Source organism: Rhea americana, unplaced genomic scaffold (assembly GCF_003343005.1).
Source record: "Rhea americana isolate MKP2758 unplaced genomic scaffold, rheAme1 scaffold_469, whole genome shotgun sequence".
Lineage (NCBI taxonomy): Eukaryota > Metazoa > Chordata > Aves > Rheiformes > Rheidae > Rhea > Rhea americana.
The window spans coordinates 151,433-165,766 of NW_028186611.1; the positions used below are offsets into that span (position 1 = coordinate 151,433).

General features: G+C 45.3%; 2 protein-coding genes across 3 annotated transcripts in view; both read left to right on the forward strand.

Moving 5' to 3' along the window:
- Nucleotides 1-25: 25 nt before the first annotated feature.
- On the forward strand, nt 26-1,295 carry GPX1 (glutathione peroxidase 1). The gene is made up of 2 exons (XM_085316398.1): nt 26-294; nt 650-1,295. The coding sequence occupies exons 1-2, from the start codon at nt 58-60 to the stop codon at nt 1,013-1,015; spliced, it is 603 nt and encodes a 200-aa protein (XP_085172524.1). The 5' UTR covers nt 26-57; the 3' UTR covers nt 1,016-1,295.
- Nucleotides 1,296-7,337: 6,042 nt separating this feature from the next.
- The window catches only part of USP4 (ubiquitin specific peptidase 4), a 48,975-nt gene continuing 41,978 nt past the window's right edge, over nt 7,338-14,334 (forward strand). The window contains exons 1-3 of one of the 2 annotated variants that reach the window (XM_085316397.1): nt 7,338-7,504; nt 7,633-7,760; nt 8,908-9,038. In XM_085316397.1, the coding sequence (XP_085172523.1) occupies nt 7,392-7,504; nt 7,633-7,760; nt 8,908-9,038 (372 nt within the window). In that variant the 5' untranslated portion in view covers nt 7,338-7,391. The remainder of the gene's footprint in view (nt 7,505-7,632; nt 7,761-8,907; nt 9,039-14,334) is intronic. The other variant, XM_085316396.1, reaches the window with a different exon arrangement.

Here is a 14,334-nt window from a genome sequence, read left to right on the forward strand (position 1 = left end):
CGCAGCGCCGGGCGGTGCCGAGGCGGCGGCGGGGAGGCAGCGTCCGCACTGCTCGCCATGGCGGCGAGGGGAGCGGCGGGGAGCGGGCTGCTGGGGCTGCAGGCGCGGCCGCTGGGCGCGGCGGAGCCGCTGGCCCTGGGCTCGCTGCTGGGCCGGGTGCTGCTCGTGTCCAACGTGGCGTCGCTCTGAGGCACGACGGCCCGCGACTTCGTGCAGTTCAACGAGCTGCAGAGGCGCTACGGCCCCCGCGGGCTCGTCGTGCTCGGCTTCCCCTGCAACCAGTTCGGGCACCAGGTACTGCCGGTCCGGTCCGGTCCCGTTCGGTGCGGCTCAGCCCCCCTGCTCAGGTGCCGCAGTAACCTCTTCGAAGGCCAGTTTAGTGGTGACCCACCTCGGCGAGGTACAAGGGATGCAGGCCCCAAAGTGCAGCCCCAGGTCCGCGAGGAGGAGGACGGGTGGCTGGGGGTGCGGGTGGGGGGGTCCCGAAGCAGCAGCCCCTCTGCCTCGGGAGCCCCGACAAGGAGCTTCCTCACCACCACCCTGGGAGAGCTTGGAGCTGAAGCTGCCAGGTCCCGCCTGGATTCTCACACTTTCACACTTCATTTTCGTGTTTTTTTTTTTTCCTCTTCTTTGTTTTTCTCTCTCTTAGGAGAATGCCACAAACGAAGAGATCCTGCAGTCACTGGAACACGTTCGTCCAGGCAACGGCTACAAGCCCAACTTCACCCTGTTTGAAAAGTGCGACGTGAACGGGAAGGATGCCCACCCGCTCTTCACCTTCTTGAAAGAGGCGCTGCCCTTCCCACATGACGACCCCTCCTCACTGATGACCAACCCACAGTACATCATCTGGTCCCCAGTGTGCAGGAACGACATCTCCTGGAACTTCGAGAAGTTTCTCATCGGCCCTGACGGTGTGCCCTTCAAACGTTACAGCAGGCATTTTGAAACCATCAAGATCCAAGATGATATTGAATTCCTTCTTCAGAAAGTTCCTAAGAATGTGCTTGGTTAAACCAAAGCTTTGCTGAGATCTATTGCTGAATGTGCAAGAGGAATCTCCACCTCCTGCTTAGTTTGTTAGGCTTGTGCCTGTTTTTCTGATTGGGGGTGGGGGGAAGCTGCTCATTCTGGTGGTAAAATTCTAATGTCCTTGCAAGTTTTGCTCATGAGAGTGCATCTTCTAAATTCCTGAAGTGTACTTGATGTTTTAAAAGTTGCATGTGCATGTTTGGAAAGCTACTGCAGGGAAAGCAGCTTTGTGCCTCTGAATAAAAAATGTGTACTTTCTCTAAGGCTACTGCTTGATAAATCTGGGATAGTTCAGTAGAGCATGGCTGCCACCCCACACTTTAATCAGCTCATGCATGTGCTCACAGGCCTGACTCATACTACCCCGTGTGGCATGTTATCAGGCTGAAATCTGAACACAAAGGAAAAACAACTTGATGGGTAAACTGTTTGCAAATGATGAATCGATGCTGTGTCCTATTCTCCGTGTAACTAGCTTGTCAGAACAGGAAAGTAGCCTAGAACAGAAATAACCTTGCCAGACTCTTGGCCTCATTCAAAGCTTGCCTGCACGAGAAAGATAATGCTGGCACAGGACCAAGGTATGAATTAGTTTCCAAATTTCTAGTCTGGATAGTGATAAGAGGCCTGGACAGCATGGATGCTAGATTAATAAACATTTTGAGACATATAGGGTTAGTTTTGAGTTTGGGTTGAATGCTGTGCTGTTCTGATGGCACTTGCAAATGGCTTGAGGAAGAACAGCCATCCTGATTCAGACCAAGGTCCACCTAATTATTTGGCCTCTGTCAATGGATTCATTGGGGAGGCTAAGACAACAAGCCTGGTAACAGAACCACCTCCACACCCTTTTCAGCTCAGCTCTCTCCTGTGTTTGTTGTGTTTTGTATTGGTAGTAGCCTAAAACAGATCTCTGCATGCTTGCCCAGTCCCACATTAAGCCCATCTAACCTTACTGCACCCCCGACACCTGTAACACACTGAATTAGATTACGAATCAGCCTATCTTGTTTGTTTTGAACCTGGTTTGTGCAAGCTCCATTTCCTTCCTCTTAGTTCTTCTGCTGAACGAGAGAAGAAACAGTCTCCATCCACTGACAGCAGGACAGTTTCAGCCCTAGGTGATACTAGTATCATGGAGCTTTTATAATCCTGGTATTTTGTTCCTGAGCACTGATGGGGAGCTCACAGCCTCTTGCTGATTCTGTGAAATTAGAATTGGTTTCCCTCTGAGAACTGAGCTTGCACCAAATTTTCCTCTGCCATCTTATTGCCCAGTCACTCAGGTCCTGCAAGTTTTCAGGCAGCCCATGACCTTACCACCTTGGATATTTTTTTGTGAAGGAGTTATCTCCTTATCTGTGTTTGGTGGCTACAAGTCACGCCTTGCAACACATAGAAGCACTGACTGTAAGCTCAGTACTCTACTGAGGAGCACCAAATGCAAACTAGAAACCCAGACTTTTGAAAGAAAAGCCTAACACTTGAAAGTTCTATCAGTTGTGCATTGCTTTCATAATTAAAAACACTTAGATTTGGTTGGTTGGTTTCTGTTTATAGCTTCAGCTCCTCACCACATTTATTTACTGATTGCCTTGTTAGTTTAAGTAAATTTAAGGCCCCTGCTGGGCTGAACAGTGCTGGGCTAAACACATTGTGGCAAAACCTACAGCCTGCCCCACCCTACTTACTTCTTGGGGTGAGTAATTGGAGCTCTAAACTGAAGATTACATAATCCTCACCAGGCTATTTCTTAACTTCCACTGCAGTTTTGTGGGAAAACAGGAAGTTTTCAGTAGCTATTCTAGCTTTACAGCAGAAACCGCCTGATTTGAGGCATTAAACTTTCAGTTAAATCTGCTTCTCTAATGCAGGATGTTAAAATATGCTAAGAGAATACTGGATCATGGGTAGTAGGAAGTCATTACACTGTATTTAAAAATCTTACTTGACATAAGTTGTGGCACTTCCTTAATCCTGATTCACCCAAACTTGAGACACTTAATGAGGATTCCTCTGCAGGAACAATTTCTTTGCTTTGACATGTTCCTCATTAGTCTGTGGCCCTCACTGAGACCCACAGCTGTGGGGAGCAGGTTGCAACATCTACTGTTGTTCCAATGTCACGCATAGGAGGAAAAAAAAAAAAAAAAAAAAAAAAAAAAAAAAAAAAAAAAAAAAAAAAAAAAAAAAAAAACTTGTGCCAAGCTGGGATATCACCCTGCCCCAGTCAGACTCATATTTTACAGTGTTTGTGGCAGTGCTAAGAGCCAAGGGATGAACTCTCCAGCTGATGCAGCTGTACTAGCAGAAAAGCAAAGCAGCAGTCCCAGTACAGATACATCCATGCCAGAGGTATGTTTATGCTATAGCAGAATGAGAATTAGCTATGCCAAGGGGAAAATGAACAGTACAGGTATTAGCACACTGAAGTTCCAGCAGTAGCTCTGCAGAGTAGATAAAAGCTTCTCAGCCTTGCTACTCCCTGCCTGATTTCATCATTCACTAGAGTAGCTAGCTCCGGCTCCTAGGGTGGGGTGGGGTGGGGAAAAGGTGGCCTCCAGGCTGGGAAAGGTTCCTTAGCAACACAACCTGAAGAGCACAGCCAAGTGCCCAAGACTTTTGTGCAAACTAGTAGTCCCTGTGGTAGTGCCAAAGAATCTGTTCACACTGCTCTCCTCATTCTTCCACCACATAGGGAGTCCCACGTTTTCCCACTCTTGAGAATGAGTTTGGTGCTCCCTTCTCCCTCACCTTATGACTCCTCCGACTCTTTTAAGCTGCTGATAGTTGTCATCAACTTCTTAAACCTTTAAACAAATTCAGATATTTGAAGTGGTGCTGTCCGTGTTAACTAGCTACAAAGAAAATTTTCTCTTCCTGCCTCTACCTCCCTCTCCCAGGTTCCAGAATGTTCCACCTGCCACACCCTAAAACATCTAAGCAATCATGATTTTAGGAAATGTGGTGTTCAGAAGTCTTATACTCAACAGAAATGCCAACAAATGAAGCATAAGACCTTTCTGGCTCAGCTTATTAAATGTTCTTTCAACCATTTAAATTCCTTTCTCCTCCTGTAAAGCTTTGTTGCACCTACTAAGAATGATAGCTTTTACTCATTCACTGCTTTTTATCATTGCTGTAGTAAGGTGTGCAGGAAACACCTGACTCAAACTGGGTTGTACTAACCTGTAACTGGTGGGAAGGTATTTGTTCCTTTCCATTCCACTCTAGCAGTTAAGAGCCGTAAGATTTCAGCTGGAAACCAGTAAGGGCAAGAAGCCAAGTAACTGAAAGGAAAGCACTTAAACAGAGGAGAAAACACAGGGACACCGCTATCTACTGTGAAACTGTAACAATGTCATTTCCTAATACTGAATCAGAAAGCCCTGAATGAGACTATTTGAAGCTTTCACCACACTTAAGTAATTCACATTTACCAGACTGAGGTCAGCCAAGACAGCATTATCTAAGAATAGCTGACTCATTTTAAAAACACATCCAATCTTGTTTTAACAGGGTGTATCAGTCTGTTGAAGACCAAAAAGGGCTGTGGCCCTACTCTTTGAGAAAAAAAAAAAAAAATAAAAAAAAAAAAAAAAAAAGAAAAAAGAAAGAAAGAAAGAAATGAGCAAGTAACAGGACTCAACTCTTGCTGGAAGAAGAAAATAGTCTTCTGTTTTGACATTAATTGGGTGGACTTTCCCTGCTATTCAAAAAGATGAAAGGCATTTAGCTTCTTACTCCAGGACTGCTGCAATGTTCTTAGGCCTGGCTGGCAGGAGGCAAAGCCAGCCTACAGAACTGCCATACGGACGGATGGTAGGGAACCATCTGCAAGGAGAGTGCTTCTCTCAGCAGACATTTACAGTCTGAGCACATCATCCCCTCCTTTCTTTTCCATGAGGTAAATGGATTTCTTTGGTGTTTCAGTTTTAAGCAGGTTCGTACATCCTTGAATTATCATCTGAATCCTTCCCAATCTTCCTAATTCTCAAGCATAGGCTCCATAAACAACACAGAGCTCTCTAACAGTGGTTCTACCACTGCTCCATACAGAGTTAATACTAAATCCTTACTTCAAATCCATCTTTTTATTTTTAAAATCCATTTACCCCTCAGAGCTTCAGCATAACACTGACAAATACCCATGTAAATCCCAAATTATTTTCAAAGTTCTTGCTTTTCAGGACACGAACTGTCCTGTACTTTTCCTTCCATATTTGTTCCTAGCCTTCAAACTATGGCCTTCAGCTGGATGATATTTCATTCAGTTTATCAAGCAACAAGGTCTGTACACAATAAAAATCACAATTTACTTCATTATTCGAACTATCTTTGTTAAGTGAAAATATAGCAACGTTGCAAATTCTAGTTAAACTTGCACACTCCCACAATTAGAAATTATTTCTAAAGATTCCTTGATATACTTACAGACTCAGTTAATGATATGAGAGCAGAGAAAATACAAGAATTTCTGGTGCTTGGATTAGTTTTATGAATGTAAGAAGGTGGGACAATTCACACGAGCAGAGAGGAATGAGACAACAAAACCATTAAGAACCATTTGTGACCTTCCAGACTCCGATTCCAGAGGTGATATAGCTAGAGTAAGAATACTAGTCTTCTTCAATAATGAACAGTGACAAATTAATTTACATAATATTTTATAAAGCAAAACTCAGGTTTCCTTTCTCCAGCAAACTGCAACTTGAAGAGGGCAGATGAGCCACAGAGATTTGGCCAAGTCAGCACCAGAAGTAAGATTATTAAAAAAAAAAAAAAAAAGTCTTCATTTGAGACAGCTTGTCTGAACTTAGGAAGAGGAATGCCCTTCCTCTGGTCTATGCAAGCAGGTGCAATACAGGTATTTGTATGAGCATGCCCTGGAATTGCAAGGCATCAAATCATCAGTGGAGCAAAACTCAGTGATTACAGTTTCTGACAGGAGAGAAGGTGAACTTGGCTTAAACTCATTGAGGGCTAGACTAGTGTTTGGTTTTTTTTTTTTTTTTTTTTTTTTTTTTTTTTTTTTTTTGGTGGTGGTGGGTTTTTTTAGCCCTGTGATACAAAGGAGACAAACCCAAAATTCATGCTGCTGAAGGACACATTCAGTGTCATTTCTGTTTGGGTAGGAGCCACATCCTTGACCTCTGCTCAGTTTGCTCATTCTTTTCCATCAGGGTATACTACTGTAGAGAATAGTAACTAAATTTCTTTCCGAAGGGTTATCTGTCCAAAGAGCACTTTTAAAATTCCTGAGAGCTCCTCAGCTAGTCACTAGCACCTGCTCTCTTTTCTTCCCTTAGCAACTCAAGATGTCCCTCTCTAGCCAGAGCCATGAGAAGAGGCATCCATAAAGAAACATATGTAAGAAAATCGACGATGATGGGCAAAAACTGCATCAAAAGGTTGGTGATATCAGTCTCTAGAACAGAAAGAGAAACTTAGGCTTACCCCTCCAAGCTAGTATTAGAAGGATTTGTCTTCCTTCAAGTTAGATTAGGCAGAGAATTCTGCTCTCCCGTAACCATCCTATTAACTTCACATCCTTGCAGATGTCCAAAGCCCTCTAACCACATCAGGCACCAAACTGCACGGTGAAAAGGCTCAGATTATCACATTACAAGTATTGTCATGCCAGTAATACTTAAACCATTCTGCCCGCACAAAGTACATCAGCTTTCTCCTCTCTGGAGATAGCTTCACCCTAGGTGTGTCCTCTTGGGTGTCAAACCATCATGGAGAAGAGCCCACTGCCTGCACAGCTGAGATCTCCTGTGTCCCAAAGGATTTCAGCATTGCTCTAAGGTCCCCAAACATCCCCCAGGATCCTCTCCCTCCAACCATCAAAGAGATGCAAGGAGAAATCAGATCACCAAGGCGACATGCTCACCCTGAGGGAGCTGCCAACTCTCCACAGCACAGATGGGTAAAGACTGGAGAACAGTTATGGGGGGCCAGCTTCGCCCATGCCACAAAAGACAACTCAGCACGAACAACCACGCTCGATAAGCGACCGTCTTCTGCTGCTGCTTACAAGCGCCACGGGAACAGCTGCGGCTGGATCTCGGCCTGCCATCCCGACGCTGTGGGGCGGCCATTGATACAGCTCCCAGGCTGGACTGCCGGGCGCCGCGGCCCGCAGCCGCTCACGGGAAGATGGCACCTTGCCCCCTGCCTGCCTTCGTGCCCCCACCCCCATCCGCCATGGCGCCCGCGCAGCCGGCCCCGCCCCGCGGCGGAGGCGCGCGGGCAGCGCGAGCGCACGCAGCTCCTCTCCGCGCGGCCGCGCTGTTCCCGCTGCGCATGCGCGCGCGCGTGCGGACGTCCGTCAGCGACGGGGCTTGCGCACCGACATGGCGGCTGTGCCTGAGGGCGGCGGCGGCGGCGACGCGCCCCCGGACCCGGCAGTACAGCGTGCCGAGCTGGGGCCGTTGCTGGCCATGGCCCTGAAGCCAGGAGAGTCCTGGTGAGCGCGGCCGATGCGTCCCTTCCTCTCCGTTCCCCGTCCGCTCCCGTTTCCTGCCAGTGGCGGGGCCTGTGGGAGCGGCCGGGCCGTTGCTGAGGCGCCGCGCCGCTCCGTGCCGTGTGTTGCAGGTACCTAGTGGACAGCCGGTGGTTCAAGCAGTGGAAGAAGTACGTGGGCTTCGACAGCTGGGACATGTTCGGCGTGGGCGAGCCGAGCCTCTTCCCTGGGCCCATCGACAACTCGGGGCTCTTCAGTGGTGAGTTTGTCTGGCGGCGCTGGGCCCTTGCGGAAGAGCACGGCCGGCTACGGAGCTAGCAGGGGGAGAGAGGGTGAGGCTGACCGCGGCGGCCGCGAGTGCTTCGTGCTATCCAGATTGCTCTTAACCTCGCTGCTCGGCCTCGAGTAAATTACTTTCCTGCGTTACTACAATCCGAGTTTTCCCTCGTGCTGCTTTCACTTCTGATTCACTTCTGAAGCTGTGTGTTTTGGGAGGATGCAAACGACTGACCTAAAGGTTGTAAGCAAGGAGACTGGTGAGGTTTCTGCTTGCCCTTGGGGAGTGTTGGTATCCCTTAGCATGATGAGAGTACGCTGTTATTGATGTCTCGGCTCTTTTTGCCTGGCTCAACTCATTTACTTATTTTATTGGAATGTCTTTGTAGTAATGGTCAGATAACTGTTTCTATGTAGATTCTAGTGATGTATGAGCAAAAATCTACATGTGAAATAACTTAGTTCTTAGTAGTTAAAAGGGAGTTGTTTCAAAAAGCAGAAAGGTACCTACCGTGTGGAATTCTGAAGTATCTGGCTTCCTCCAGGTTTCTGTGATAGTATATAAGTCCATATAGTTGTTTGCCTACCTTAAGTACTTCTTCCCTTACAATTTAAAGGATTCCATACCCTTGTTGGTACTTTTACTGGTACTGACAAATTATTAGTACAATGCGGTACAGCTTTTCTGTAATGTAAGTAGAGGGATGTCTGCCCAGAACCTGTCTACTGCATGGCCTCCCAGCCACAGAAATTGGAAGATGCTAATCTCATGTGCTTTGGCTTTCTAAAAGTAGTGTAGAACGTGTTTCAAGAGTGAGGAAGAAAAACATACCCTGCTCCATTTAGACATCATGTCATTCGCAACTTACTGTGTGATGGAGACTTCAGAGTCTTTTCAGAGGCATAGTCACAAGTATTCCTCTTCATATGTGCCCTTCTACAAACATCTGTCATGATTCCTAATAAATACTAGAAATGTGGTTATCTGTCAATTTTCTACAGATTTAAAGCAACTTAATTTATCTCTGTTAGTAGACATAAGATCTAGGCACCAAATGTCTCAAACATCTGTAGATCTTCAGAAGAAAGAATTCTGTTTCAGGTCATGTTCTTTTTTTTCTTTCTTTTAGATCCAGAAACTCAGAGTTTAAAAGAACACCTCATTGATGAACTAGACTATGTATTAGTTCCCACTGAAGCATGGAACAAATTAGTAACCTGGTATGGCTGCATTGATGGACAGGAGCCTATTGTAAGAAAAGTAAGTATGAGCGAACTAAATTCTCTTCTGCTTTCATTATTTTACCTCTGCAAAATTTTGGTTGTGTTTATTGTGCTAGTTACAAGTTAGGATAGGATGCTCAGCACGTTTGTGGACATAATAGCTTGGAGTGCTTTTGCCATGTCTGAAAGAAGATGACTTTCTAGTATTACAGTTAAAAGTGCGTAAATTTTAATCAGTTTTCATTTGATGGATTATATGGGGTAAGAGCTATGAACCTTGTTCTGGGTACCATTTTGCACTAATGGTGGTCTGAACCAGTGCAGTGCTTTCTTGTTGCGTGGAACAACTTGAGCTTTATTGAAAAATTCAAGTTGTTCCGTCAAGCAGATCAGTCTTCCTAGGCAGGAAGCAGTGTTGGAGTAAGTTGCATTTTAATTTTAGATGGCTTATGGATTTCCCCTGGGTTTTTTTTTGTTTTTTGTTTTGTCTTCCAAAATTCTGTGATTCTAAAATTTGAAGAGGTGAGGCACATTCTTTGTTTTAATCTCGAAGTCTGTAGGATTTGGCTGCCTGACTAGGAAGAGGAAGTTGATGAGAGCTACTTACAGATAGCTGGAAGTAGCCTCACGATCACAGGCCCTGGTTTCTCATGGGAGACTTCAACCACCCTGATATCTGCTGGAAGGACAACACAGCTAGGCACAAACAGTCCAGGAGGCTCCTGCAGTGCGTCAATGATAGCTTCTTGACACAGGTGGTGGAGGAGCTAACCAGGAAGGATGTCCTGCTGAACCTTGTCCTAACCAACAAAGAAGGACTGGTTGGGAGCAGCCTTGGCTGCAATGACCACGAGATGGTGGAGTTCAGGATCCTACATGAAAGAAGTAAAGCAATAAAGCAGGATTGCAACCCTGGACGTCAGGAGAGCAGACTTTGGGCTCTTTAGAGACCTACTTGGAGGAATCTCATGGGTTAAGGCCCCAGAGGGAAGGGGGCTCCAGGGGAGATGGCTAGTATTCAAGCACTAGTTCCTCCAAGCTCAAGAGGAGCGTTTTTCCCCAAGGAGAGAGAAGTCCAGCAAAGGAGGCAGGAGACCTGCATGGATGAGCAGGGAGCTCCTGGCCAAACTCAGACACAAGAGGAAAGTACACAGAATGTGGAAGAGGGGACAGGCTACTTGGGAGAATTATAGGAATGCTGTCAGAGTATGTAGAGATGCAATGAGGAAGACTAAGGCCCATTTGGAATTGAGTCTGGCAAGGGATGTTAAGGACAACAGGAAGGACTTCTTCAAATACATCAGCAGCAAGCAGAGGACTGGGGAAAACATGGGCCCACTACTGAATGGGGCAGGGGCCCTGGTGACAAGGGATACAGAGAAGGAAAAACTACTGAATGTCTTCTTTGCTTCAGTCTTCACTGCTAAGGGCAGCCCTCAAGAATCCCTGAGTGTGGAGGCAAGGGAGAAAGTCTGGAGAAAGGAAGACTTTCCTTTGGTTGAGGAGGATAGGATTAGAGAACTGGGCAAGCTTGATGTTCTTAAATCCATGACCCCGAATGGGATGCTCCCATGGGTACTGAGGGAGCTGGCAGATGTTGTTGCCAGGCCATTCTCCATCATCTTTGAAAGGTCCTGGAGAACTGGAGAGGTGCCTGAGGACTGGAAGAAAGTCAATGTCACTCCAGTCTTCCAAAAGGGCAAGAAGGAGGACCTGGGCAGCTACAGGCATAGGCTGGTCAGCCTCACCTCCATCCCTGGAAAGGTGATGGAACACCTCATTCTGTATGTCATCTCCAAGCGTATGGAGGAAAAGAAGGTGATCAGGAGTAACCAGCATGGATTCACCAAGGGGAATGCTTCCTGCTTAACCAATCTGATCGCCTTCTATGAAGGAATGACTGGCTGGGTAGATGAGGAGAGAGCAGTGGCCGTTGTGTACCCTGACTTCAGCAAGCCTTTCGACACTGTCTCCCGCAACATCCTCCTAGATAAGCTCAAGAAGCGTGGGTTAGACGAGTGGACAGTGAGGTGGCTTGAGAACTGCCAGAATGGCAGAGCTCAGAGGGTTGTCATCAGTGGCACGGAGTCTAGTTGGAGGCCTGTGGCTAGTGGAGTTCCCCAAGGCTCAGTACTGGCTCCCATGCTTTTCAGCTTCTTCATCAGTGACCTAGATGAAGGGATAGAGTGCCTCCTCAGCAAGTTTGCTGATGATAGCAAGCTGTGAGGAGTGGCTGCTACGGCTGAGGGCTGTGCTGCCATTCAGAGAGACCTGGCCAGACTGGAGAGCTGGGCGGAGAGGAACCTCCTGAGGTTCAACAAGGGCACGTGCACGGTCCTGCACCTAGGGAGAAATAACCCTAGGCACCAGTACAAGCTGGGGGCTGACCTGCTGGAAAGCAGCTCTGCAGAGGAGGACCTGGGAGTGCTGGTGAATGACAAACTGACTATGAGCCAGCCATGTGCCCTTGTGGCCAGGAAGGCCAGCGGTATCCTGGGGTGCATTAGGAAGAGTGTTGCCAGCCGGTCACCGGAGGTGATCCTGCCCCTCTACTCAGCCCTGCTGAGGCCTCATCTCAAGTACTGTGTCCAGTTCTGGGCTCCCCAGTACAAGAGAGACATGGAGCTACTGGAGAGAGTCCAGCATAGGGCTACGAAGATAATCAGAGGGCTGGAGCATCTGCCCTGTGAGGAACGGCTGYGAGAGCTGGGCCTCTTTAGCCTCGGGAAGAGAAGACTGAGGGGGGATCTTATCAATGTGTACAAGTACCTGAAGGGAGGGTGTCAAAGGGATGGGGCTAAACTCTTTCCAGTTGTCCTGGGTGACAAGAGAAGAGGCAGTGGGCACAAAGTGAACCACAGGAAGTTCCGCCTGAATGTGAGGAGGAATGTCTTCACTATGAGAGTGACAGGGCACTGGAAGAGGTTGCCCAGAGAGGTGGTGGAGTCTCCTTCTCTGGAGATATTCAAAGCCTGCCTGGATGCAACCCTGTCTACCATGCTGTAGGTGACCTTCCATGAGCAGGGGGGTTAGACTAGATGATCTCCAGAGGTCCCTTCCAACCTTACCCATTCTGTGATTCTGTGAAGATGTTCTTATTTTTGTTCTGCAAATGCGGTCCTGAATGACTCTACGCTTAACCTGTTCTGAAGGGTAAAATTCACAAGTCACTTTTTTGAAATCCCCAGTCAAGCGTTTGCTTTACTAGTATATTTTTTTGTTTTAGTCATTGATTTTTATGTTGATTTTATTAAGCAGTGCCAGTCTATGGAGTACATAAGCACTACGCACTACAGTGAGAAAACAATGAACAAATAATGCTCAGAATTAATACTGCTTAAGTTTAAGTTGTATCATCTTGGTATAAGTGTTACTTTAGTGTATGCAAAACCCAGGAAAGTGTGGCACCAGAATGGTAGGAGGAAATAAAATACCTCCCTTACAAACTCACCTATGCTGATTAGTGATGCTGAAATGTTGTCATTTAGTGTGGTCTAGAAGTTATACCTAATAAGAAATGATGACATCTTCAGACAGCTTGAATGATCATAGTTTCTCTCTTCATCCCATGGTCATTCTTGTGAATATTGATACAACTCCCATGTAAAAGAACTGGAAATGCAGGAAGACAGTTGATAATGAGTTGCAGTTTATGAAGGAGATGATTATGGTATTAATAAAAACAGTATAGATTTTCTATACTATTCTATATTATCTGAGAAATGTTAGAACTGTTACTGAACACTGACTCTCACAAAACCTGATCTATCTTTACATAATCTGCTTTCTAAAAAAAAATTCAGAAGTTGGGCAACAGATCTGAAAGGTACTGTGAAATAAATGGGTGATGGATTTGACTGCATGAGCATTATTTTCTTGGGGTAATCAGACCCAAGTATTCAGCACTCTGATTGTTGAGCAGGAGAGTTTACAGCTAATGTTGGTTTTACAGTCAGGTGATGTGGAATTATCCTGTTCTAGTGAAGAACAAATTTTTTAAGCTTTGAATTGCCAGGAGAGTTTCAGTGTTTGATGTTAACATGGTAACAGAAGTTGATTATTGACTTAAAACTTCTTGAAGAAGAATATAATAATAGGTTTGTGGGGTATTAAAGTCTCTTGTAAGAATTATAAGGCAGAAAGTCAGTGAAACACATAGGAGAAAACTTAAGATGATGACAGCCTTTGCAGTGGGGAAGCAACAGAAAAATTAAAGACTAAACTTTGAGATGAGTAAAAATTTCAAGCCAGAYCCTGAGTATGAAGGGGTAGTATCTTCTGGCAGGATTCTCCAGATGGCATTTAAAGTGGCATATTTAAGCCATTAAAGGATCATAAGTTTAATCCTTTCCTAAAACCAGATTGATGATAATTCATGCATCAGAATATCTGTAGAAGTGAGATTTGGGAAGATTTTTTTTTTCAGATACATTGTGATTTTTACAAGCTGAGATTTCTTTCATCCTTGGTCTTCTGATGATCAGAGACAAGTACAAGGAGATTAGATTTGTCTGTAGTACAGGTGTTCTAGTGATATTTTGTACTGTGCTGTCAGGACAATCTTCTATCCGGTCCTAGTAGAAAGTGTATTAATTTGCAAAATAGAACTAACAGTAAGCTTGAATGTCTCTACCAGTGTACCCAACTTGTTACACAACAGGATAACTTGAGTTTCACTTCAACAGACTTTGTACAGAGAACAAGCTAGCTGTTCAGATGCTTTTAAAAAGACATCTACATTCTATTAGGACAGATAAATAGAAATTAAAGTCTCTAACAGAAACTTTGATTTGATCAGAAATTTCTTCCAGGAAGTAATTCTTCCATTTCTGACTACCGTTCTCATCTATTTGTTCTTAACATTAGTGTCATAGAGAAAGGGAAGCCTTGTTTTCTAAAATTGCTTCTGAAATATAACTTAAAAACTTATGAATTGGTTCCTTTGATTCTATATTTTTTAAGGCCCAATTTGCCTATCCAAAAGTTGTTTAAACAGGAATCTTCCTGTTTCTATTGGAACAATAAAATACTGAAGATCTTTCCAAATGTATTTGTTATTTATTTATCTTTAAAACAGTACCTTGGGTATCTAACGCAAGCCTATAAAAGCTCAGAAGGGAAGTATTGTCTCCCCAGATTCTCACAGTGAGTCCTGGTTCTGTTTTTTTCTTTTCTTTCTAAAACTGAGTAAAGTTTACTTTCTGTAAGATGGCACAAGTTTTTCTATGGAGATTGTAGCAGGTCTTGTGGCATGCAGAACAACTGTTGCTTTTAAAATTCGTACCTGCTTTTTAAAATATGTGGTTGTCCCTGATAGCTTTTTTTTGATGGGA